The sequence below is a fragment of the Gymnoscopelus microlampas genome (genome assembly GCF_963454915.1).
Source record: "Gymnoscopelus microlampas genome assembly, chromosome: 2".
NCBI classification, from domain to species: domain Eukaryota; kingdom Metazoa; phylum Chordata; class Actinopteri; order Myctophiformes; family Myctophidae; genus Gymnoscopelus; species Gymnoscopelus microlampas.
Window position 1 is genome coordinate 44,753,043 of NC_139939.1, and position 25,381 is coordinate 44,778,423.

The window sequence follows — 25,381 nt, forward strand, 5'->3', positions numbered from 1 at the left end:
TTGTTTTTTAAAGTCAATAAAAGTTTAATTTTTGTACCGTGGTTTGTTTTTCATCCTAGATATAAAAGTATAGTTATAATAGATGGGTGACCCATGATGCTTACTGCTATGGATACCATAACCAACCTATCTTCATGGTCAAACAAACGTGTGACAATGTCCCCCATAGATTTATTACTCTTTGTGTTTGACATTTCAGTTTCCTTGTACTGCTAACTACTGTTTTTTATTGTATTATTATTAGGGGGATTGCTGTAATTCATATAGGCTTCATCATTGCGCTCTGGTTTCGCATGCCGAAAATGGACAATCTACATCTACAAGCTCACAATTGGGACACATTGTGAGATGTTTTGGACATGTGATACACAGTGAATAGTATTGTTCTTCATATTACTATCCCTGTTTTCTGCACATAACTCCACCACAGTTTTAGAGCTATCCACACGACTAAATACAATGAAAAGAGAACACTGGTTGCAAATGGTTGTGGACATGTGACCCTGAAATGGACAGATACAAAAGATTCTTAAACAAATGGGAAATATCTATGGGGAAAAAACTAATTTGTGCAAGTTGTCAATACGGTGCAATAGAGCTCAGCTAGACCATAATTTGGTGCAGGTGCCGAACAGATAAAAGATAGTACTGCACATAACTGCTATAATCCTTACAAAGTTGTATGTCATTGGTGATAGATAACTTTGGGAGCATTAGACTATCTATCTTTTATTAGTACCAGCACCTGCCCACTTAATATTAACCTACTAGTAATTTGAAAGTAGATATTGTTATTCCTAATCATTCAAAAATCAAAAAGTTATAAATGTTGTCAATGATGCATCCAGGCTTTTCATTATGTTCTTTCTCACTGTACATAGCAAATTGGTCATTGGTCTTGTCTAAGATTTTATACAGGGGGCATTATACATTTACAATGAGTTATCTTGTGCATGTGATCTGATCATTATTATGAATATGGTCATGTCTCTTATACAATACAATCCAATCCCCTGGTGTCCCCTGAATACAGTCATAAAATAAACTAATACTTCGTCACTTCCTGGAATTTGGGACAATTGACAACGGACCTAAAACAAGGGTATAGTCCACTTGACAGAATCACTTTTTCAATTAGGAGTATAAAAACATTTAGTTTTCCTTGGTAGTGTAAAAGTTAGTGGCATTGATGGACAGCATGTGGGTAGCTTGGCTCAGGGCATATTGTATTGTTGTGAGTTATTTGCTGTAGAGCAGTGATTTTCAAGCATTTTCATGTGTCCCCCGCCCCCTTCTTCCCTTTCTTTTTTTTCTATGGAAATAATAGAACTTACTTCTGTAAGCCTGTGATGTGACAATAAAGCTGTTTCTGATTCAAATTCTTAAGTATTTGGCCGCAGACCCCCATTTGAAAGGGTCTGCAGGGGACCCCATAGAAGATTTGTCAAGACTCATCAACCTTTTTTGAAATGAGCAGATTTGCCCAAGTGTTTAAACTGTTCCTGGTTTTGCTGTGGACCCCCTGGAACCCCCTCAAGGACACCTGGGGTTCTGCGAACCCTTCACCCTACTTTGAGAACCAGTGCCATAAGGAATGAATATGTGTGTAGTATTTGTAAACCATGTTGATTTTGAGTTTTATGTGCTGGTTGCAACTAATAAAAGTGTTCCTATCTTGAGAAGTTCTCAAGCCACCGTTTATTATTACGGATTTTACACATAGATCTTTTACATTTTACATCCTTCTTCTCATCAAGGAAGCTTTTGGTTCTCATAAATACTTGATCTGGCCGTTGGGCGCCATCTATTGACGTACGGCAGTATTACAAGAAGGAATATGATCGGCTGCGTCACATCCGTTCACTTCATCGGGCCAGATGATTCCGTTATATTATACCTCTATGGATGATTCGGCAGTGGTGTAAAGTAACGAAGTACATTTACTCAAGTACTGTACTTAAGTACAATTTTGATGTATTTTTACTTCACTGGAGTATTTCCAATTGTCAGTACTTTTACCTCTAGTCCACTACATCTCAGAGGCAAATATTATACTTTTTACTCCACTACAATTATATGAAAACTTTAGTTAGCCTACTATTTATTTACTTTGTAGATTTTTTATTAATATTACAAAGGACATTCTGCACAATGAGTACTTTCTACTTTCGGTATTATTAAGTACTTTTTCACTCAAGTACATTTTGAATTCCGGACTTTTACTTGTATCAGATCTACATTACAGTATTGATACTTTTACTTAAAGTAAAAAATGTGAGTAGCCTACTTTTTCCACCACTGTGATTGGCTGTCATTTAGGTATAAGTATAACGTCATATCCTTTTTCCGGTCTCTTCTATCGTGGGTGCAGAATCTCCATACGGCGTTGTCTCGTGGTGAGATGAGAGTTTTTACTTTTATCTATTCTATTAAATAGCAGTTGTTAGGATTGATCAGTAACGTTTAAATAGTAAGTGTTTAAATGGATAAAAGCCTTTTTGTTTGTTATTTGTGATATATCGGGTGTTTTCGATGAGTTTTAGGTTAAAGAATGGTGCAACGTGGCTTGATGCCAAGCCGTGCATGCCAGTGTTGCCATTTGGGCTTATTATAAGCGACTTTGGGCTTGTTTTTCTATAATGTTTCTTTATTGGTGGTTGCGGGTTTTCTAAAGTGTAGTTGCTTATTTAGGCTTGCTTCCAATTTTATTTTTTTGTTAAACCAGTGGTTCTAAAATATGTTCATGTGTTGTGGCAGGGAGCATTTGTTATAATGTTTACAAAATATTCCACATTTTATTTAACGTTTTTGAAAATAACGGATCTACAAGCTCGTAACGCGTCGCATTGCGAGCTTGTAGATCGGCCATTTTCAAATAGCCGATGCATAGGGTTAAGGTGCTCACGTGGCCTTTGGAGCATAGTTGCTCCTTTTGAGCTTGTTTTCCTAGACCTGGTTGCCTATTTCTCTCTCTAAATATGGCAACAGTGATCAGATATGTCCATACAGTTGTATTATAACCTATAACCTTTCAGTCATCCGATCGTCATTTATACTTGACCTGAGGAATGAGGATATGCAAACGGGAAGCAAAATTGGATGTCTGAAGTCTCATTTCAGCTCATGTAATGTGGCAGTATGATGGGGAGAAACATGGCTATTTAGGTCACATTTTTGTGTATTTAACATGCTTGCGTTTAAGATGTCTTCCGAAACTTAACCTAAACTCATTGATAGCTCTCCCACTGAAGTCTTAACGCAGGTACCCTTAGATCAAGACTATCATAGATGTATTTTCTATTTGCATATCATAAGTGTGAAAATAAAAGTCAGACTTGATAAAATACTATGCAGTCTCGATCCAAGGCTATTACTCAAGGAAAGTGGTCACTATGTCTGGAGTTCTGGATGTGTTGCAGATTTCTAATTATGTAGATATACTGATGTTAAAAAAGGGGACTACTGAGTCAAATTGACCATAAACTTTGTTGCTATGGTGACCGGGATATGCACTGCTCTTGACAATATCTAAGAACTGAATTGGTGTTTTTAGAGATGATGCTTGCATGCTGCCTGCACTGCCATTATGCAGGCTTTGTGACTAGTATAGATTGCATTGCTAGCAAATGCCCCTTTCAAAAAGCACTTGCTTTGCCTGCTCTGTGGCGTGGTGAGTTGTCGAAGAAGGGAAGAGTAATCTGTCATTACTGGTGGGTGAGATGGCAGACTAATTTTGTGCTGATTAATCTCAATCCGTTATGACACAAGTCTTCTATCCTACTTGTACTTACGTCAGTCATGCATTTTGTTATGTTTTTTTATCGTTAATTTATAAGGGTATTATAATTTTGCGACACATGAGGGTTTGTCGATGAATTGGGTTAAGAATGGTGCAACGTGGCCTTATGCCAAGCTGTGCACGCATGATCAGTCAGATAGTATGTCTATACAGTGGTATAACCTTTCAGTCACCCGATCATTTATACTTGAGAGGATGTGCAAATGGATTTTGCTTGATGTTTCATTTCAGCGCATTTAATGTGGCAATAATGATGGAAAACCTGGTTATTTGGGTCATATTTTTTAGTTAACATGCATGTGTTTTGCAAAACGAACCTAATAACTCATTGGTTTTAATTTGTCTCCATTTCCAGCTCTCCCACTAAGTCGTAACGCAGGGAAAGTGGTCACGATGTCCGGAGGTCTGGATGTGTTGCAGATGAAGGAGGAGGATGTGCTTAAATTCCTGGCAGCAGCAACACACCTAGGAGGAACCAACATGGACTTCCAAATGGAACAATATGTCTACAAGAGGAAGAGTGATGGTGAGTTGGGAAAGGGGTTATTCTTTATTTGTTGTTGTGGACATCTCCCTGCCCCCCTCCCCCTTACAACAGCACACCATTAAAGCCTTGCACTGACATGTGGGTGTTAAGGTGTCGGAAGTGTGCGAAAGTGAAATGGAAGGGTTTTCGCTGACACCATGAGGGCTGCCGCCCTATGACTGGGGTTAGATAGCAACCTAAGCCACAAACCAATGACTACAGGAGTGTCTGCCCTGATACTGGGAGGTCGGGGGTTCGATCCCCAGCCAGGTCATACCAAGGACTCTAAAATTGGGACCCAATGCCTCTCTGCATGGCACTCAGCATCAAGGGTTGGATTAGAGGTACGTCCCTGTGACATACTAGCGTCATGTCCAGGGGGTGTACTTGTACATCAAGCTGCAGAAACAGGAGATGAGGAAACCTATGGGCCACATGGCTTGGCAGGGCTTACTTACTTATCGGTTACAGGCTCAGTGGACAGCAGTTAGGATTACTTTCAGATAGCCGCACGCAACTTTGATGCTACAGCCCATAATGCTATCTGGCATCCAAGTTGAAATGCCAACCCTTGACAGCCTATTCATTGAAACGGAAAAGTCTTATCTGATATTAAACAACGTTAAACTCACCAAGACTGCAGCTGTACGGAAAGCTTGGGTTATCCTCTTTATCTGTCAAGTCTTTGTTTCATACAATTCCACCATAGGCATGTTATGACCTACTTTCTGTCAAATTCCATCCAAGTCATTATTGTCTTCGCCAGGCCGAAAGGCATGGCGAGTGTTTTGCCGTGTGTGTGTGTCCGTCCTTCTGTCTGCGACCAGCTAATCTTCGCCACCGTTGACCCGGTTGCTGTGAAATTGCGCGCACACTCCCTGGATGCCACAGCAGAACCTCTGTCCCACATTTTTCAGATCAGCCTGTCATAGCGCCACCATGAGGCCGACTTTTGCTAAACACTTTTTGATATTACTCCTACAGATTTATTGTATTGACAATTTATTTTTGAGGTGACCAGTAGTACTCATAGCGCGTGTACTAAATCGTTGAACCTTCTCTCCCCAGGTGTGTACATCATCAACCTGAGGAAGACTTGGGAGAAGTTGCTGTTGGCTGCAAGGGCCATTGTGGCCATTGAGAATCCAGCTGACGTCTGTGTCATCTCCTCTAGGAGCACTGGCCAGGTCAGCCTACTAAGGCGCATAATAGGCTACAACCCATGAGTTTCATTCCACAGTGAGGCATCATCCATTTGGAGGTTAAAAAAAAAAACTTTTACGTTGTGGCTTTGACTCTTTACTCATACCGCTCCTGTGTTTCCATCTTAATGTGGCTGTTGCTATGAATGACACCTGAATTTCCCTCTGGGGCGCAATGAAGGTTTCTAATCTCATAAAAGCTATGCATTCGCTTAAGAATTTGTACTAATCGCTTGTTTCTTGTGGTTGAAGTCATCTTTTTTTAATTTCATATATGTTGTATATCATGAGCTGATACTTTTGATTCTATTTGCACACCATTAAAGCCTGGCACTGATCCGTGGGTGTTCAGGTGTCGGAAGTGTGCTAAAGTGAAATGGAAAGGTTTTCGCTGACACCATGAGGGCTGCGACCCAATGACTGGGGTTAGATAGCAACCTAAGCCACAAGCCAACGTTTGGTGGGTAATATCGACTACAGGCTCAACAAGGACAAAAGCCACACTTGATTATCCTTGCGTGTGTATATATATATATGCATTACACATATTGTTTTTATTGCAACTGATGGTATAATATTATTCCCTGCTGTTCCTTCAGAGGGCTGTGCTAAAGTTTGCCTCTTGCACTGGTGCCACCACCTTCCATGGCCGCTTCACCCCTGGAACCTTCACCAATCAGATCCAGGCTGCCTTCAGGGAGCCCCGTCTGCTGATTGTGACAGACCCCCGTCTTGACCATCAGCCGTTGACTGAGGCGTCCTACGTCAACATTCCAACTATTGCTCTGTGCAACACAGACTCTCCCCTGAGATATGTGGATATAGCTATCCCTTGCAACAATAAGGTAAGGAAAGGCATGCGTAGATTTAGTTTGCCATTGATTAATACCCGTCTCTTGACTGGTTGCCCCGGTTATGAGAAATATTCAGCACACCATTAAAGCCTTGCACTGACATGTGAGTGTGGAGGTGTCGGAAGTGTGCGAAAGTAAAACGGAACGGTTTTCGCTGACACCATGAGGGCACTGCCCTATGACTGGGGTTAGATAGCAACCTACGCCACATGATAATTAATTTGATGTCTGCTTAACGAGTAGATGTCCAGACTAACCCTAATATAATAGGGTCTATAAATATGTATAACTAATATGTAACTGTCTGTGTTTGTGCAGGGTCATCACTCAGTAGGTCTGATGTGGTGGATGTTGGCCAGAGAGGTGCTGAGGATGAGGGGAACCATTTCCAGGGAGCACCCCTGGGAGATCATGCCTGATCTCTTCTTCTACAGAGATCCTGAGGAGGTGAGGTGCCCGCACTGCACATGTCTAACTGAAGCGTGCTTCGTTGGCTTAATACAAATGTAATGAATGTCACACTATGGTCATTGCAAGATTTGATGATGCCTCAAACTTGAAAGCTTGTCACGGATTTCTGACTATGTAGACATACTGATGTCAATATAGGGGAATACTGAGCCACATAATAAATTGACCTGAAACTTTGCTATGGTGATTGGGATATGCACTGCTATTCTAGCCGCTCTAACCACAATATCTAAGAACTGATTTGGTGTTTACAGATAATGCTACCTGCACTGCCACTATGCAGGCTTTGTGATTAGTATACTGTAGGTTGCATTGCTAGCAAATGCCCCTTTCAAAAAGCACTTGCTTTGCCTGCTCTGTGGCGTGGTGAGTTGTCGAAGAAGGGAAGAGTAATCTATCATTACTGGTGGGTGAGATGGCAGACGAATTTTGTGCTGACTAATCTCAATCCGTTATGACACAAGTCTTCTATCCTACCTGTACTTATGTCAGTCATGCATTTTGTTTTCTTCTGGTCTTTTTTTCTTGTTAATTTATAAGGGTATTATAATTGTAACAAAACAATTAATTATCATGAATTTCTGTTCTGTATCAGATTGAGAAAGAAGAACAGGCAGCAGCAGAGAAGGCTGTTGGCAAGGAAGAGTTCCAGGGTGAGTGGACCGCGCCAGCGGCTGACTTTGCCCAGCCTGAGGTGGCAGACTGGTCTGAGGGTGTCCAGGTGCCCTCTGTGCCCATTCAGCAGTTTGCGGCTGGCGTTGAGGGTAAGACCCACATTAGAAGCTTTCCTTTTTCATTTGACTTAAATTGCTCATTTTATTAAAGATGCATTCGAGAAATTTTGATATAGTGTGTTGTGTGTGTGTGTGTATATATAAAAATGTAAGGCTGTAGCTCACTTCTGTTCTGTCTGTAGGTGGCGGTGCCCCTGCCAAGGCCCCTGCTGAAGGCTTTGCTGGTAAGAAACGATGAAATTGTAATCTGTGAATGAATAACAAGCTATTAAATAGATAATTGCCAGATTATTTTATTGTAATTCTAACACTACCCTCTCCCTCCCACAGAGGATTGGAGTGCCCAGCCAGCCACTGAAGACTGGTCAGCAGCCCCCACTGCCCAGGCCTCTGACTGGGGTGGTGCTACTTCTGACTGGTCTTAAAGCATCCAAACTCTAAAGAATCTGTACAACCCTAAAAGCTGTACATTAAATAAAGATGTTTTAAGTGTGTATGTACTAGTTCTGCTTTTGTTTGACCCCAGTAAAAAACATGTATAAATGTACACAGTATTTTGCTATTGTCTTTCAGTTTCAAACGTATCCTCGACCATACTACTAGTAGCAGTCATCGTGGGCAGTGAAATGAAGAGTACAAGCTCTCAATATAAATACATGATGAAAATGGTCAACAAAGTCTATAGAACAATAGAAATACAGACTATTAAATGGTACAGGTGAATCAAGTTTCCGCAGTTACAATCAATACACTGTCGATATGGCATAAGTCCATAATTATGTCTGAGGGGCAGGAGACGATATGTGCTAAAACAAAAAGCCTGGTCTGTGTAGACATCAGTTGACACATCTGATGGTGCTGTCTTGTATTGCTAATATGTTGCGAACATGTTATAAGTTTACATTTTGTCACCTAAACCACTTCCTCTTAAAATCTTATCCTGTCTTCATCCATTTTTGTCCTCAGTGGGTTGACCAATTGATCTGAACTTGTACACGACCACTGGCATATGAAGGGAGGAAGTATATATTCCACCTTTCACAAATTTAAGCCGTTTATTAGTATTGCCAAAACTCCAACTCATTTAAGACGGTTGTGAGTGGAGCCAGGGGGAGTGACTCACAGTAACAACGCCAGTGTTCATTAATTGGCAGTTTTTTTTTCATCTAATTGTGCTTACTACAGTAGCATAATAAAGGGTCATACAGAGAAGGCTGTCTCTAGATTCCATGTCATGATGGATTGGATTTAAATGCATAGCAAGCATCAGACCACTCACAACTGGGCCACATACGTATACATTGGACTTAATGCACTATAATCCAGTGCTGTTCATGTAGCCTACATGTAGTCAAGCTGTACTCAAACGTTTTTGATTGAATACTTAACAGTCTGCAAATAGTATGATTGTTAAAAGGATATCACAAAAAGCCCCTAGGGGCTTGTTACCATTGTGGTCCTGTGTATTTAGGATACAAGGCTGAGGCTTTGTTAGGGACTTTAATGATGTACACACAGCCTACTGTGTAGATAAACAGTGAATGCATTGATTTGTAGACCCACGGTATAATTAGGAACATGAGTTAAATTTGCAGTTGTGAATGGTATAGGGGATAGCCTGGCATTTAAACTGCTTATGGTGCTTATTTCCACGCGTAGTATAGCACATGCACATCCACCTGGATTTGAGGAGTTTATAATACAATAATGTAACAATACATAACATGTATATAGCGTTTTTCTTAGTATCCAAAGTCGCTATACAAACAAACAAAACAAAATATAATAGTAATAGAGGACTTATAATAATAATACAATCCAATCAGGTAGAATGCATCTGATGTAAGGCCTAAGGGTTCCCAAACTTTGAGCTTGTAGTTTGGCTATTTTCACAATGTTTGCCTCTTTCTTAGGTAATATTTGATATTGGTATATATCTTAAAACTCATTATGTGCAGATATCCTGTATTCACTTATACTGTATGTTGGTTTGTTTACTGTTGAGTGAGAAAACACTGTTGCACATTAAGCTAATCATCTGGGGAAACCAGTATCACCACGGATGTAAGCAATACTTAGCCTGGTAAACCCTCCCTAAATGGAAATGAGATTTCCGGAGGGAGGGTTTACCAGGCTAAGCAATACTGGGCGATTCGCAAATAATTACTTGGTCAGTCAATGTGAATCAGAATATTACACAGGAGCGATATGTAGCGAAAATATTTCACCCCAGATGGGACTCGAACCCACAATCCCTGGCTTAGGAGGCCAGTGCCTTATCCATTAGGCCACTGGGGCTGTGTGAAAATGATCTATGACATCATGAAATTAAAACAATTGGGTTTCAAAAATAAAGTTTTATGAATCTCTTTATTCGATAGTCAACTTTGTTTCACGTAATTTTCAAGTGGCATTTGACATTATTAGCACAACAGCGCAGCCATCCATCGACACCATGTTCGTTGCTAGGCAACAGTCCGCCTCATCCATCCGTGAAGTTACTCATGACAATCTAAGATGTTTCCGGTTTGGCCGTCAAATGTATTAGCGTTTCAAAATAAAATCTATTTTAGGTTATTACTAACCTCACTAAACCAGACTTTCCACCTCAGAGGAAAGGTTACTATATTATGTTTAAGTTTTAGATTTACTTCAATTGACCAGTGATAGAAAGCAACTACAGTTACTTTTATAACTACAGGTTTACTTTTATATTTCCACATTTCAATACTTTTACTTCTCCACATCTCAGAGGCAAATATTGTACTTTTACTCCACTACAAGTATCTGAAAACTTGAGTTACTTTGTAGATTTTGATTATTATTACAAAATATACAATAACCACTTCAGCCCTATATACATTTCGCTTGTAGATCTGCTATTTTCAAAATATTTATTTTTGACTTTTGTCATAAAGTATATTACTTTAGTAAAAGTAAAACATGTGAGTACTTCTTCCATCACTGATGGTGACGCGAATAAGTGGCGTGTTGATGATGCGCACTTGTCTTTTATTTTGAAAAGCATGTATCGGAAGTAGCACACAGTTGGAATTAACTTTGTTTAGCTATGTTTTGCACATGCTAGCAAAATGAACAGGATTTGTAATGAATACGCTGTAGGCTAGACCTGGCCTTCTAAATGTTTAAGTATAATAAGCCCTAACATGTTGTTTGCATCAATGAACTCTAGTACGTTTAGTGCGACTTTTTGTCTTGGTTTGATTTGAAGTTACCATCTTGTATCTACGACTACGTTACCTTGGTTAGAGATAAACAAACCAGATCCTCAACATGGTGAGTAACGTTAAATCAGAGCTAGGCTGTGTAATGTCATGTGAAAGAATAGAAGAATATAGTATAAGATAATTTGACTTAAGCTCGATAGTCAGCCAGCCATAAGCTAAATTGTATTGATCTCATTAATCAGAATCAGACTTTATTGTCACATCACATTATAAGTAATATGGGTGAAATGCTTAATTGTGCATGCCCATTAATGCAGTTAAAATAAGTACAGTAAAGTGCATGTAAGAAAAATGACTAATGTGCATTATAATTTAAGAGACATGAGTGTATCTATAAAGGAGAATCAGATTAAATCTTTCTAGTTTCTACTACAAAGCCTAAACTTGTGTGTGACTGCCTGTCTGTCACCAGCAATATGGTTATATTGCAGATATACAGACCATCAACAGTGGATATGATGTGAGGCTGATAGATGTACAGCCAGCTACACCAGTGGTTCTCAACCTTTTCAGGCTGTGACACCCCAAAATAATCACATTGAACATGGGACTCCCCACCCTGACAAGCACTTTGAATTGTAGACATTGTAGTTCCACAGATACAGATTGTGAAAATAGCAGATATACAAGCTTGTAGATCGGCTATTTTCAAAATGTTTGCCTCTTTCTTATGTTATTTGACAATTTGGCCAGTTTTTATAGTATTTACTTTTGATGCATTAATTTCTTTTTTTCTTTCCTTTCTTTCTTTCTTTTGAGGTATTAAAAAGGCCAAATTAAAAGTCATTAAATTGTCACTTCACTGTCATCTGGGGACCCCCCAAAATCATGTTGGGACCCCCCCAGTCTCCCCACCCACAGGTTGAGAACCACTGAGCTACACAGTAAGAATACTGATGCATACAGTCAATCTACAGTGAATAGGCTATAGTGAGCAATATACAATCAATCGGTGGTATAAATAATTACAGCAGTTAACCTAAACAGGCCTCTGATTATAATGCTAGAGTACATCCCGGTGGTCCATACGCAGATGTTCTTGTGAAAATCTGATTCTGAACAATCTTGTTTTTATAATTCTTCAGATCCTTTCCCGTTTAAAGCCGGCTGTTGGAGGAGAGGTTACAGTCAGTGTGCATGAAAAGAAGAAGAAAAACAAGACAAAAAAGATTCCCTGTCTGGATGAATACCTGCAACAGAGAGACTATCTTGGGGCCTTGACAGTCTTAGAGGTAATATGCAAACACACACACACAGTTGCTTCTTTTTGCATGGCAGATATTCCAGGACTAGATCCCTACAAAGCATCATTGTATTACATTTAGATCATATTGTAACGCAAGGTGCCCTTTATTAGCTTTTCTCTCTGGCTGTGACCTTATCCTGAGTATCCTATATTAAAATGTCCTAATGGGTGATGTGTTTTGAGCTTGTAGATAGGGCTATTTTCAGCAACGAGATTTGGTGTAGAGGGAACAGCGGAAGGGACCAAGTATAGACCTCTAGGGGGCCCCGGTATCGGCGGTCAGTTCTTGTTGTAAACTGAAGCTCACATAGTAATACCCAAGACACTTAACCACTTTAGCCCTGTATACTTAGTCATAGGACAAATAGCGGAAATAGACCATATACTGTACAAGCTCACCACGCGCGTTGCGATTTCACGTGTTGTCAGCTTGTAGATCTGCTATTTTTGGGGGATAAATAATAGTAATTCCCCCAAAAGTTGTCATTTTTTGAAATATCTCGCCTATAAAAATGACATGTGCAAAATAGGGACGCCGACATTAATGTGGTTAACTAAGTAGAATACTGTGTGTAATGGAAGTCAACCCTACTGTTCCTTCCTGGGATGACAACTAGAATTAAGTTACCAAAAGGGAAAGGAGAGTGACACCGTTACAAATTTGAAGTCGTTTCATGGGGCACTGCCATTAAGCCTTATTTACTATTCCTTTTGCAAGAAAGAAATTAAATGTTTTAGCATTAACGGCATGGTTTTGCAGTTCAGGAGCTTTGACCCTCAAAACCATGAGTCTGTAGCACTTCGCTAAATGACACTTAGTTAGCTGTGACATCACTGACAAATCCGTGGTATTTTTCTAGGATGACAGCCAGCAGATCACTGTGGGACCCAAAACTGTGTTGTGTGGTGTTCTGAGAGGGCTCTGGAAAAACAGTATATTTAACAACTTAAGATCTACAAGCTCACAGTGAGCTTCCAGGTTGAAAGTGATTAATAGAACAATATTGTTTCTCCTGACCTCATGAACTTTCATCCCAGTGGAAAACCACTCGGCAAGATCATGTTTGTATGTTGGAGATTTTCCATTTTTATTTGTTTGTTTTACTCCCAATTGTATTAATCTGCCCTTAACAGTTCCAGAGAGATGTTGGAGAAAAAGAGGAGCATGCAGGCCTCTGGATTGGCTACTGTGCCTTTCACTTGGGGGATTACAGGAAAGCAATGGAGGTAGTTATTATTCTGTTGGTGTTTGTCTGTATCTAGGCGTACAACAGGGAGATGATAGGCAATCAACATTCAAGTGCACATTCATCTGTTTTGTTTAGTATTTGAAGGATTGTAACCACACAGCTCCAGTTTATTCTAATTAAGATTCAAGGCCAGGCCACCCACTTGCTTTTGTTTTGTCCTGATCATATCCCTTTTATGTGTCCTTTTATTTATTATATAACGACAGGAGTACAAGTCTCTGACCATGCAGCCTGAATGGCCAGCAGATGTGTGGGTCTATTTGGCATGTACTTTATTTTTCCTTGGCCTATATAAAGAGGCTGAGGAAGCTGCATCCAAGTGTAAGTACCATATCTGCATTAATTCAAAATGACACGTGTTCAGCTTTGATTAACTTCACAGGCATTATTCCTATGAAGACACACACTCGCATTTTATTATGCAATAAGATTTAGCAGATACTTAGCAGATGTTCTTTTCCGGTACACCATGCCATAGTTTACTTTGCATCCATCCATTGTGATTGGTAAAAATGTGGTTATGATGCCAGCAAAGTGTGTTTTTCCTTCTCTGCTTTGCTCTCTAATTCTGTTATCCAATTTCTTGTTCCCCGTAGCACCAGCATCCGCACTCCAGAACCGACTTCTCTTCCATTTGGCTCACAAGGTTGGAAATCCTACCATATATCACAAATCATAGCATTGAGTTGACTGCTATATAGGTGTGACTTTGCTTCACCTTCTTCTAATCTAATGTACTGTTCTCTCATGCAGAAATTATATACTCCCATTTGTTCATTGAATTTCTTTCCCTGTCTGTCAGCTCTATGAGAAAATGCTATGAGTTCGAGCTGCATGTGACATTTTTGTGTAAATGTTTTCTCTGCATTGGGTTTATTTTGTCCTGTATGTGTGCATCTCATAATTGACAAATAATATAGGTTCTCTCCGCCCTCTGTGTGTCTGAAACATACAGCAGAAGCCAATGATTGTAAATGTAATGGATTTATCTATATTTCATTCAGTCATTTATGAAGAACAAGCAGCTTGCTCGGCATTGCCGGTCGATCAGCGTGTTCAGGTTTCAGTGCTCAGCATTGGCCAGGTTACTATCCCTCTCTCCCTCTCTCTTCTCTCGCTACCTCCTGCTCTAGCTCACTGTTTCCCAAACACTGGGTCGGGACCCATTTGTGGGTCACGGAATTTTTTTTATGGGTCGCGAGTAAATGTCCCTTTTGTCCCCCATTTTTATTTTCCTACATTTTGTTTTTAATTATTTTTTCAAAATATTTTAAAAAATAATCCAATTTTTTCATACATTGAAAACTAATTTTGAAAACACGAATAAACAAGAAATCAAAGAAATTCCATGAATTAGAAAAAAATACCTTTCGAAGAAGTAGTGGAAAAAAGCAGATCTACAAGCACGTGACACGTCGTGTGCTTGTAGATCTGCTTTTTTCACTAGTTTGGGTCACAGGGAGACATCAAATTTCTCTTTTGGGTCTCGAGTTAAAAAGTTTGGGAACCGCTGCTCTAGCTCCCTCCCTCCCACTCTCTCTCTTTCACTCTCCCTCTCTCCATCCGCCTCCCCCGCTGATCGAGCGCTGGTCTAACGTCACACACAACAGAAACTGTTGCCTAACAACGCTGATTTGTGCTGACACCTGTGATCTTCATATTAGACATAATTATGGTCTGTATCAGAGCCATTGAGACAGAAAGAGTTGAGTCATCCCTGTTCAAGCCAATTATTCTACAGCAACGACAGATCATGTAAATGAGTAATGTTGATATTACATTTTCAATAATGTATTGCCAAAACCAACCTACGCGTTGCAACGCATCGTGAGCTTGTAGATGCAGATCTTGCTGTTTGTTTATGCAGAATGTTCGCATATTATGACACGCCCACAACAGGGATGCCAGGCTTCAAGTGGTTAACGCCGTTTTGTCCTCCTACCTTTTTGGGGTGTCAGTTCAACGATGAGAAGCAGCTGATGGGGTTCCACCAGAACCTAGAGGACGTGACAGAGGACCAGCTGAGCCTGGCTTCCATCCACTACATGCGCTCCCACTACCAGGAAGCCATCGACATTTACAAACGCATCCTCCTACAGAACAGGTCTGTTATTTGTTGTGTAAGCACATTAACCCAACCCAATAGCATCCTTGCTATTCTGGGCATCTCATTGTGGGCACACATTTGGCAAAAATAGCAGATCTAGAAGCTCACACAACCTGTTGCAACGTGATGTTTTGTGAGCTTGTGAATCTGTTATTTTTGGCAAAGAGATTTGGTGTAGAGGGGGAAACGATAGGGGGCCAAATACAGACCCCTGGGGGACCCCAGTCAATGATGTATATAAGGTTTAAGTGATTAAGCAACGATAATACCCCTATTTTGTACATATGTGCATCCCTACACCACTTCACAGGTGTGCTTCAGTTTTATCCTGAACTCTTAAAGCTTGAGCAAACTACATTTTTGTAAATTATGTATAGTAAGGGTATAGGGCCGCCCTAGTGCAGCGGTTAGAGCACACGCTTTTGCGAATGGTCGTGGGTTCGAACCCTGCCTGGGCCAGTCGACGTCAGTAAGGTCATGCGGTCGCAACGGGTTCCTAACGCCAAATCAAATGGGTTCAGATCTGAGGCAAGTCTCCTGAGGAGGCGCGTCTGAAGCATGCCCTGGACGGGAGTCTCCTGAGTCCTGACGTAAAAATGAATGATGATGTAAAATAGGAGTGTGCCCGAGTGTGCGACAGATCCTTATTTACTTATTACGGTGCATCTCACAGGTGCTGTGCACATGCAACAACATTGCGTTCAGTCACATATTAAATAATACTGTAGTTGATATAAACACGTTTATGTCAACATCATGACCTTTTTGTTAATCCTCGCTCTGAGGCCTAAAAATATCTACATTATCAATGCAACCTGCAGCAGAACAGGCTCAAATACGTCATGTTCATTCTTGTTCTCGGAATGTATCTACTTACAGTCATACTGGTTCTTGAATGCCATTTCCCCCATTGTCAACCCCCTTTTCCACACCTATAACCTGCTCACCTGGTCTCTCTTATCTCAGGTCATTTGTAATAGCAAAGCTATGTCATGCCCACAGGAACATGCCTGTCAACCCCTTTAGATTCAGTTCTGCCCTGGGTTGTAGGGTCAAGTTCAACTATTCAATGCTGGAGGTTTTTCTTTACCTTGAATTTTTGGTGAAACCATGACGTGTTGTTTAGACAGATGCTTGGTTTGACGTTTACCTGGTATCCTAGTTTATTTGAAGCACTACAACAGTGTTGTAGTGCTAGCACGCACTCTACGTATGTTACTATTCCCCCTATCATTTGTTGACATTGATTCATGCCTTATACTCTGAATTTGCATTTGTAAATCGCTCTGGATAACAGTGTCTGCTAAATGCCTGAATTGTAAAGTGTAAATTGTAAGTGGAATGGAGCACGGAGGAGAAAGCAGAGTCTTGTCTAGACCACTGATCCATAGACTTGAATTAAATATGAACATAATATTTAGTTTCAAGACCAATGATGTCCATTGTTAGAGACGTCTTCAGAGTAAGAGGCATGAACCCTAATAAAATACAAATACATTTGTATTTTGTAGCATACTGGAAGTTACAATTCCTCCTCCATCTTAAAGGAGTAGTTCACCCAAAAGAATATTTATTTTCTATCAATTATAAAACCCCATGAAGCCTTGAATTCATGGAGAATGTTTAGTTTTTGTCGCATTCCTAAGCCAATAATGTGATGACTGGCGGAAAGATGCTAATCAAAGTTGACACTTTGTGTCTCCTACCGGATCCGCCGCCGTCGTCATCAAATTATTGGCTTAGGAATGTGGCAAAAACTAAAACATCTCCATGAATTCAAGTCTCCATGGGGTGTATAATCAATAGGAAAAAAAGTCAATTTGGGGGTGAACTATCCCTTTAAGTATAACATACATCTCATCTTTCAGAGATTTCCTGGCCCTGAAAGTGTATGTGGCACTATGTTACTACAAGCTGGACTACTACGATGTGTCCCAGGAAGTGTTAGCCGTCTACCTGCAAAGCATCCCTGACTCCACCATCGCCCTTAATCTCAAGGCCTGCAACCACTTCAGGCTCTACAATGGCAAGGCAGCTGAGGTATGCAGTGTCTGGCCTTTCACTTATCCTGGTATACAGCTATAAATTAGGTCCAGACTGATGCCAGATGTTTGGGTCCAATACCGATCCCGATTTTGGAGAGTCCTAGACTGTAAAAATGTAGATAAAATAAAAGTGCAAAATCTTGAAATCACTTATAAGCAAAATATCAGTACAAAATCAACACAAATAGCATTTTGATTCATAAAAATAAGCACTTTATTTTATTTAGCCACTTCAGCCTTATTCAAAGATTTTCTAAAATAGCCGATCTGACAAAATAGTGGAAAAAGATCACTGTTCATTTGCCAGTAGACTTGGGTGAGGTGCTGGAGCCTAAAGGAAACAAAATGAACAATTAGAGGGAGCCTCCGCACACTCAAAACTGTGCAAAATCAGATTATTTAATTTTTTATATAGCAAGCTTTCGGTCAATGTCATAGACCTTCTTCAGGCAATAGCCGATCTACAAGCTCACAATGGGTTGTAGATCTTCTACTTTTGAAAAGTTATATGATTGCCAGGTTGCTTGAAAGTGGTTAAAACACACATTGGCTGAATAAATGCAGATACAATGACATCAGAAAAGACAAATAATGGTTGATGTATCGAACAGACCGATGTATCACTATGGGTTATAAATATGGCAAAAAAAAGTCCAAGTTATGGCCGATATATCGGATGTATAAGTTGGGTTATAAATCTTCTGACTGATATGTTGGTTGTTCTGTGTTTTGATGCAGAGATTTCATACCAAAGAAGCCTGTCTAAAATTCAGCCACCAAAGTGGTTCCAGAAGCATAAGACATACAGTACTAAAGTCAGCTCAATGCAAATCAAATGCAAATGACAATGTGTTATGACAAGTACAGAATAATGATAGGTTGGAGCTGGAGGTGTTTAAATTGATCTAGTATATTCTATAACCTCCTTGAAAAGCAACATTGGCGTTATAACGTTGGTCTTATTTGTACATTCTTAGGCCGAGTTGAAGAACCTCATCGACATTTCTTCCTGCTCGTTTGAGTTTGCTAAGGAGCTTATCCGACACAACCTGGTAAGCTCTTAACAGGCTCTAGTACTGTCTGCTGGGATGTGTGTGTGTGTGTGTGTGTGTGTGTATGTGTGTGTCATCATATCGCTGCTGGGCAAAAACCTTGTATATCAATCTTTAATGCTATATCATAAATGAATATCCTATTTATGTCATACTTGTCATATGACAGTGTCATGCAAAAGTAGTGACGCTAGCCTATCTACAAGCTCACAACGCGATGTGATGGCGATGTGAGCTTGTAGATCGTCTATTATTATTTATAATTACTAATTATTATTAACAAGAGCTTGTGACTAACTAAATAATAACTGCATTGGATGGGGTTCAATTTCCTGAAAAGCAACGATTTTGGACACACCCGTACAATGTTTCGACCAACAGTGACAATATTATATATTATGTCCCACATGTGACGTCACCGTTGTGTCCTGTGTCCTGTGCTACAGGTGGTGTTCCGTGGTGGGGAAGGGGCCTTACAGGTGCTCCCTCCTCTCATAGATGTGATCCCAGAGGCCAGACTGAACCTCGTCATCTACTATCTCAGACAAGGTGTGTGACCGCAGAATACCAACACCATGAATAATAACTAGCTAATTGACCACCTGAACCTCTCTTTTGGGCATGTCATGAAAGGCCAACGTTCTGCGAAAATAGGTTCAAAATTCTGTGAAAATAACCGATCTGCAAGCTTGTGAGCTTGTAGAGATTTGGTGAAGTGGGAAAAAAGGAGGGGGCCAAGTATAGACTACTGGGGGGGGGACCCCAGTCAACTAAGTATATACAGTAGGGTTTAAGTGTTTGACTGTTAAAGCACACAGAGACTTTGCTAGAGGTTTTGTTGTGTAGTTACCATGTCATAATGTAACTAGTCCAATTGGCAAGCTATTTTGCTCCATTGGTTAGAGATCGATATTTCAAAAAATAGTCTCCTCATTGCACGGATAAACAACTCTGAAAGTCACTATTTTAGCACATAAACAAATGCAAACAAAGCTGATTCTGCCAATATATAATATCACCAAACCTGGTGCTGCATTTTCTTCTTGTATAAAAAATGTCAACCTCCTGTTGATTTAGCTATTTCTTTTGGGAAGGAAACCCAGGCTGGATCCGTGGATCCGGATCTTAAAATAGTCAAATTAACAGGAAGTTGACATAAATTGTTTTAATACAAATGAAAATGTAGAACCGGGTTTTGTGATGTTATATATTGGCAGTATCAGCTTTGTTTGCATTTGGATGTATGCTAAAAGAGTGACTTCGAGAGTTGCTTCACCGTACAATAAAGTCTATTTTTGCTTTTATCAAGCAAGATATCTTGTGCTTTAATGAATGTCATGATTTTTCACACACATACTATACAACAAGATGAGAAGCACACATCACTGATATAAATAGATAACACATCACTGATATAAATAGATAACATTGTGCCATGTTGCATGTAGGCCACTTGTACAGAGTTTGTACTTATTTTAATTTTATTTTGGAAAGTAAATAATAGTGTATTTCATAGAGTAATAAAATTAAAACCAGAGAAATGGGAGCATACATTTCTTTATATTTGCCCCACGTCTTTTCCGTATTGTCCTATATAGAAAGAGGACCCGCATGCAGAATGTTGTGTCATGTCATTATCTGTGCATTCATAAAAGTTAGTGGTTTTAAAGCAGTGGTTTTCAAACCTTTACATGTCAAGGATCCCCCAATCCATAATGTACACGTGTGTGTATACTGTATATATGTGGTCCATATCCTTCAATTCTTTCATTTCCAGATGATGTACAAGAGGCGTATAACCTCATCAAAGACTTGGTTCCAACCACACCACAGGTAGTTCTAATGTTTGTCTCAAGGATTTCCTCCACTGGCCAATATTCACAGGGCGGCCATTTTGCTCTCCTGTCATGGGATGGGTTTCCGTCATAGTTTGACCAGAGCAAAATGGCCCCCATGTGACAAAAGAAACAGACTGCTTCTTTTGTTGAAATTCTCAACCCAGAACAGAAATAATGGACTAGATTTAGAGCCTATGCATTATTTTGTACCCTAATCATTTATTACAATTTCAGGAATATATTTTGAAAGGGGTGGTAAATGCTGCATTGGGACAAGACATTGGATCAGTGAGTATTGCATGCAAATCAGGAGGTAACTGAAAATGAACACACAGTAAAATCTTCATTGTTCATTTAACCCTGAGAGTGTGAAAATATAGTTACATTTTTACTCTCAGAGTTAAAAAGAACCCTGAGGATTTTACTGTGTGGCACTAATTCAGTTGAGTGCACTACTAATGTGTGTACTGTGTTCACCTCTTTCAGAGGGACCACCTGAAAATTTCTCAGCAGTTCTTCCAGTTGGTTGGTGGCTCAGCAAGTGAATGTGGTAGGCTGAATATAAAGAGGGTCCTTCAGTGTGTGCGTGTGCGTGTGTGTGTGCTTGTGTTTGTGTGTTTGTCGCTCGCGTACGTGGATGCGTAACACTGTGTTTCTTTGACTTTTCAGACACAATACCTGGCAGACAGTGCATGGCCGCCTGTTTCTTCTTATTGAGACAGTTTGAAGATGTGCTGATATATCTGAACTCTGTCAAGGTTGGCTTTGCTCGAACATGCGTATATTGTACTACTGCACATTCATTGAAGAGCTGCTGTATTATATTATGTCTAAGTGAGATGGAATTGAGTACAAAGAACTGTAAAAGCACTCCCACACACTGTGCTTGAAAAGGATCTCTTCAGATCTCTAGAGTGGTGCTAGGTGGGCACAGATTGTTCCAGTGTGTGTGCATGGGTTCTTTTTATTTAATTTTCAAAAAACACATTTTTCTAGTTTTCAATTAGCAAAAACAAAACTGACTTTCTGTGTGTGCCCTTTTTGTGGATGTACTGGCCCCTTTTAACTCTATGACTGGCCCTTACTTTCCAAACTTCTTTTTTTTTGCAGAGCTATTTCTATAACGATGACACCTTCAATTTCAACTATGCTCAGGCTAAAGCAGCCCTTGGCAATTACAAAGAGGCAGAGGAGGTAATGTGTTTTGAAAAATGAATGATTAAATTAATTATTGAACAGTGTTTGGAACAGTCATCTTAATTACTACTAGTGTTGGTGCTATTTTGATGCTCATTCTTCATGTCTGTTTATAGGTTTTTCTGCTGATCCAGAGTGAGAAGATAAAGAGTGACTATGTGTACCTCAGCTGGCTGGCACGCTGCTGTATGTATAATAAATTGAGACACTTTAACAATATTAATCACTCAAGCCCTATTTCACAGATAATAGCCAATCTACAAGTTCACGATGCATTGTAGATTGTCTATTTTCTTTATTTATGAAGATTTCTGTAATGTAATGTAATTAAGTTTCACCTAGACATGCCCAAAATAGGGCTGCCAGGTTGAAAGTGGTTAATTATGATGATAATAATAATAGTCATAATAAGAGACTTACTGTAATCATCTAGGTATTCTCAAAGTAACAATAAATAAAATATATACACAAGTAATAAAAAGGACAGTAGGTAGGTAAAGGTTTATAAGGTTTATAAAACTACCAAAAATAAAACGGGCAGTTAAGCCTAATGGGAAGGACATTTCCTGAATGCAAAGACTAACCTCTAGCTTAGACTTTGAAATGACCAGGAGGGCCTGCCTGAGCATCACACCTTATGCCTTTTTTAAGGTTAAAAGGTCTGATGTTAGGATCAGGCGGTAGCTGTCTCTCCAATGAGTGAATTGTTCAAATCGGTTCTGAAATTATACAGCTAGTGTAGAGATGCTTTTAGAAGGGTGCAAAAAGCATTGTTTCTGCATTTTGTATCTAATTCAATTTAGTGTTTGTGATTTATGTGAAACATTGATTTCCTGTTGTCTCGCCGATGAAGCAAAAATAATGATAAAAAAAAACAAACAACAAAAACATGATCATGGCAAAATAAAATGTAAGGATGCAGCAATAGTAAATAATGCTTACTTGTCCATCAAGACTTGAGATACGAATCAGATGTCAACCTCAGATTTGTGGCTGCAAGCTCATAAAGAATTCATGACTACATGGATTCTGCCTAGTCTAAAGCCTGATTCATTCATACGTATACAGTGTCACGCACTGAAATTAGCAGATCTACAAGCTCACAACAAGAACTTGTAAATGTGCTATTTATTTTCACTATGCGACACTGGCACACAGCTTTAGATTAAAAAGCAGTAGAGGATTGAAATATTTACTGGGAGAAATTTCTTCTTGCATCATCCATATCTATGGAATGCATGCAGCATCTGCATGCATTCCCAGATTTCAATCTATTATAAATGTAATCACAAATTGTGATTGATTAACCACTTCATCACACATTTTTTCCATAAACTAAATTATCCAAAAGTTATCTACAAGTTTTGGGCTTGTAGATCTGACATTTTCGACACAGGACAACGTCTTACAATGGAGTATAAATTAGGCATCAGTCTTTAGTTATGACTTCCAGGGTTCATTAAGTGGTTATTTACAGAGCTTTCCACGTGTTTTTCAGACATTATGAACCAGAAGGGTCGACTAGCCTGGGAGCTGTACCTGACCATGGGCACCTCTTCAGATTCCTTTAGTCTGCTGCAGCTCATTGCCAATGACTGCTACAAGGTGATGTCATCCTGTGTTTTTTTTTGCTGAGTCACCTGTCACCTGGCATCTCTGTCACGGAAGAGTAAATTCTCTGGCATATTCGTCATTGACACGGAATTTATAGCCGAGCTAAATCTGTTTGTTTTTTGTTCCAAAACAGTTTTGTGTTAGAACTTTGCTGCCCCTATTATAATGTAACATCACCTGCTGATGGAAGCGCCTAGAACCAAGACAGTTTTTTGTTATTATTTTACTCTGGTAAGGCATACAATAGTACCAGATAAACAATATTAGCCACTTGGACCCTGGTGTCTCAATTTGGGGCATGTCAGTATATTTAACATGTCTAAAGATTTTGAATATAGTGGTTAACTGCATGAACCAAACTCACTTCAACTATTCACTGATTGTTTAGAAATGTTACAAAGTATGTACTTTGTGCTTTACAGAGTTTGAGAATGCTACTGATAGACGAGGAAACAATTATGCACATTATTTACATATCTAGGTATATCTCATTAAACTCTCACGGTACTCTTGAGCACACTCTACCATAGTCTATGGCACTCCATCCCCAGCCCTGAGTTTAAACATGACTGTGGGAATAACCACAGTCCTCTGTCTTTGTCAAATCACCCACATGAAGCGAAAGTTATTTCTTCAAATTGCACAGTACTGATAATGTGCCCTTGTGGTTTGACCGATTTTGATTGCAATTGGTTTAAAGAATGTTTTATTTAATGGTTGTTGTTGTTGAGCTAGAGTTGTCATCATGCAATACTCTCTCACCACCATGCTCTTTGTGACCTTCTGTGTAGTTCTACCTTAGGCTCATACATCAACCCAAATCTATTACCTGTACTCTGAGTTTTCAGAATGGTCCTAGAGACCATATGATTTCCTCTGAGACTAAAAACTGAGACTACTTATGATCACATCCTTTATACTTTAAAAAAAAAGTAATTTAATTGAGCATCAAGCTATGCAATGTACAAGAATTTGATATTTGAGAAGGACATTCAAGGCGTAATGCACTATTGTTGAATGGTCACATCCTATTGTTTCAGATGGGTCAATTCTACTATGCAGCCAAAGCGTTTGACGCACTGGAGAAACTGGACCCAGGTTCCAACTACTGGGAGGGCAAGCGAGGGGCCTGTGTCGGAATCTTCCAGCTCATATTGGCAGGCAGAGAGTCCAAGTATGTTTTTTCTTTGTTGTTATTTGGGTTTTTGATGTTGGTTCATACACTTGTTTTTCATAGTTGTAAATCACAACATTCTGAACCTCGTTCCGTTTTATTATTAGTTCATGTTTGTGTGATATCAAAACAATTGAAATATTATGAAAGAGGATGACTGATCTTGGGTTTATCGCTTTCTTCCCTTGTTCTTTTTGCTTCCTAGGGAGACACTGAAAGAAGTGCTGCCCCTCCTGCGGAGCTCTGGAAACCCCCAGGTGGAGTACATCATCAGAGCTCTGCGGAAATGGGCCAAAGATAACAGAGTTCTTCTCTCATAATAGCCCGTCTCTTATAAAGTTAGCATTTTCAAAGATAAGAGTTACATGTATAAATATGCATTAGAGGCTGTTAGTGGTCATTTGTCATATGAATTGCAATTATGTCTCAATGCTGACTGAAGCACAGTGAAATTGAGCTGTACTTATGTTTTAACAAAGATGTTGAAAAGAGGTATGGTTATTTAATGTCTATGCTCTATTGTACTGTTTTGTATTAAAATGTGTCTATTTTGTATCGCATTTACATTAAAAAAAAGTATATTTGTAATTTGTAATTGAAAATTTGACTGAATATGAAGAATTAAATTGCATTTTTTTTAAATATATGGTTAAATTGCTTTTTAACGCAATTGTAGGTCAAACATTACCTTTAGACTAAAAGTCCATATCAACAACAGGTGGTCTTCAATGTTAGTCATTATAAATCGGTTGGATCTGGGTGGGACACTGAGAAAGTTGGTCGTTTGTCTTGTGTGCTTCCGTTTGGGATTTAAAGTGTGGGCCTTTGCAGGAAAACGCACAATTCAGCATTTCCCTGAATAGATAGGATAAGCATGGCATCAAAGCCAGCCCCTGTTCTGCAGTCCAAAACAAACACTAGGCCTGTGTCTATATGGGTGTGCTGTATAGACCAGTGATTCTCAAAGTGGGGTCTGGACAGGGGACCGCCAGGGGGTCCTTGAGGGAATGAGGAACAGTTCACT

The 25,381-nt window shown here is 39.5% G+C and overlaps 2 protein-coding genes across 3 annotated transcripts; both read left to right on the forward strand.

The window, feature by feature from the left end:
• The first annotated feature begins 2,359 nt into the window (after nucleotides 1-2,359).
• On the forward strand, nucleotides 2,360-8,080 carry LOC311062264 (small ribosomal subunit protein uS2). The gene is made up of 8 exons (XM_084081160.1): nucleotides 2,360-2,396; nucleotides 4,155-4,325; nucleotides 5,394-5,512; nucleotides 6,127-6,372; nucleotides 6,700-6,828; nucleotides 7,448-7,616; nucleotides 7,769-7,810; nucleotides 7,917-8,080. The coding sequence occupies exons 2-8, from the start codon at nucleotides 4,193-4,195 to the stop codon at nucleotides 8,009-8,011; spliced, it is 933 nt and encodes a 310-aa protein (XP_083937286.1). The 5' UTR covers nucleotides 2,360-2,396; nucleotides 4,155-4,192; the 3' UTR covers nucleotides 8,012-8,080.
• Nucleotides 8,081-10,659: 2,579 nt separating this feature from the next.
• ift56 (intraflagellar transport 56) lies at nucleotides 10,660-25,176 on the forward strand. 2 transcript variants are annotated; one of them, XM_084079277.1, is made up of 18 exons: nucleotides 10,660-10,883; nucleotides 11,920-12,066; nucleotides 13,215-13,307; nucleotides 13,537-13,651; nucleotides 13,927-13,976; nucleotides 15,289-15,434; nucleotides 17,306-17,477; nucleotides 18,460-18,534; nucleotides 18,981-19,083; nucleotides 20,312-20,367; nucleotides 20,607-20,660; nucleotides 20,859-20,922; nucleotides 21,042-21,130; nucleotides 21,483-21,566; nucleotides 21,686-21,755; nucleotides 23,068-23,174; nucleotides 24,224-24,357; nucleotides 24,563-25,176. In XM_084079277.1, the coding sequence occupies exons 1-18, from the start codon at nucleotides 10,881-10,883 to the stop codon at nucleotides 24,675-24,677; spliced, it is 1,677 nt and encodes a 558-aa protein (XP_083935403.1). In that variant the 5' UTR covers nucleotides 10,660-10,880; the 3' UTR covers nucleotides 24,678-25,176. The 2 variants fall into 2 exon arrangements, with proteins under 2 accessions (XP_083935403.1, XP_083935404.1); XM_084079278.1 differs by lacking the exons at nucleotides 24,224-24,357; nucleotides 24,563-25,176 and adding an exon at nucleotides 23,317-24,181.
• The last annotated feature ends 205 nt before the right edge of the window (nucleotides 25,177-25,381 follow it).

Bases quoted from the DNA above. Each gene is read 5' to 3' on its own strand.
- LOC311062264 (XM_084081160.1), top strand. From the start codon at position 4,193: ATGTCCGGAGGTCTGGATGTGTTGCAGATGAAGGAGGAGGATGTGCTT. The intron at 5,513-6,126 runs GTCAGCCTACTA...CTGTTCCTTCAG, and splicing joins CCTCTAGGAGCACTGGCCAG to AGGGCTGTGCTAAAGTTTGC. The intron at 7,811-7,916 runs GTAAGAAACGAT...TCCCTCCCACAG, and splicing joins CCCTGCTGAAGGCTTTGCTG to AGGATTGGAGTGCCCAGCCA.
- ift56 (XM_084079277.1), top strand. The intron at 21,131-21,482 runs GTTGGCTTTGCT...TTTTTTTTGCAG, and splicing joins TATATCTGAACTCTGTCAAG to AGCTATTTCTATAACGATGA. The intron at 21,756-23,067 runs GTATGTATAATA...CGTGTTTTTCAG, and splicing joins CAGCTGGCTGGCACGCTGCT to ACATTATGAACCAGAAGGGT.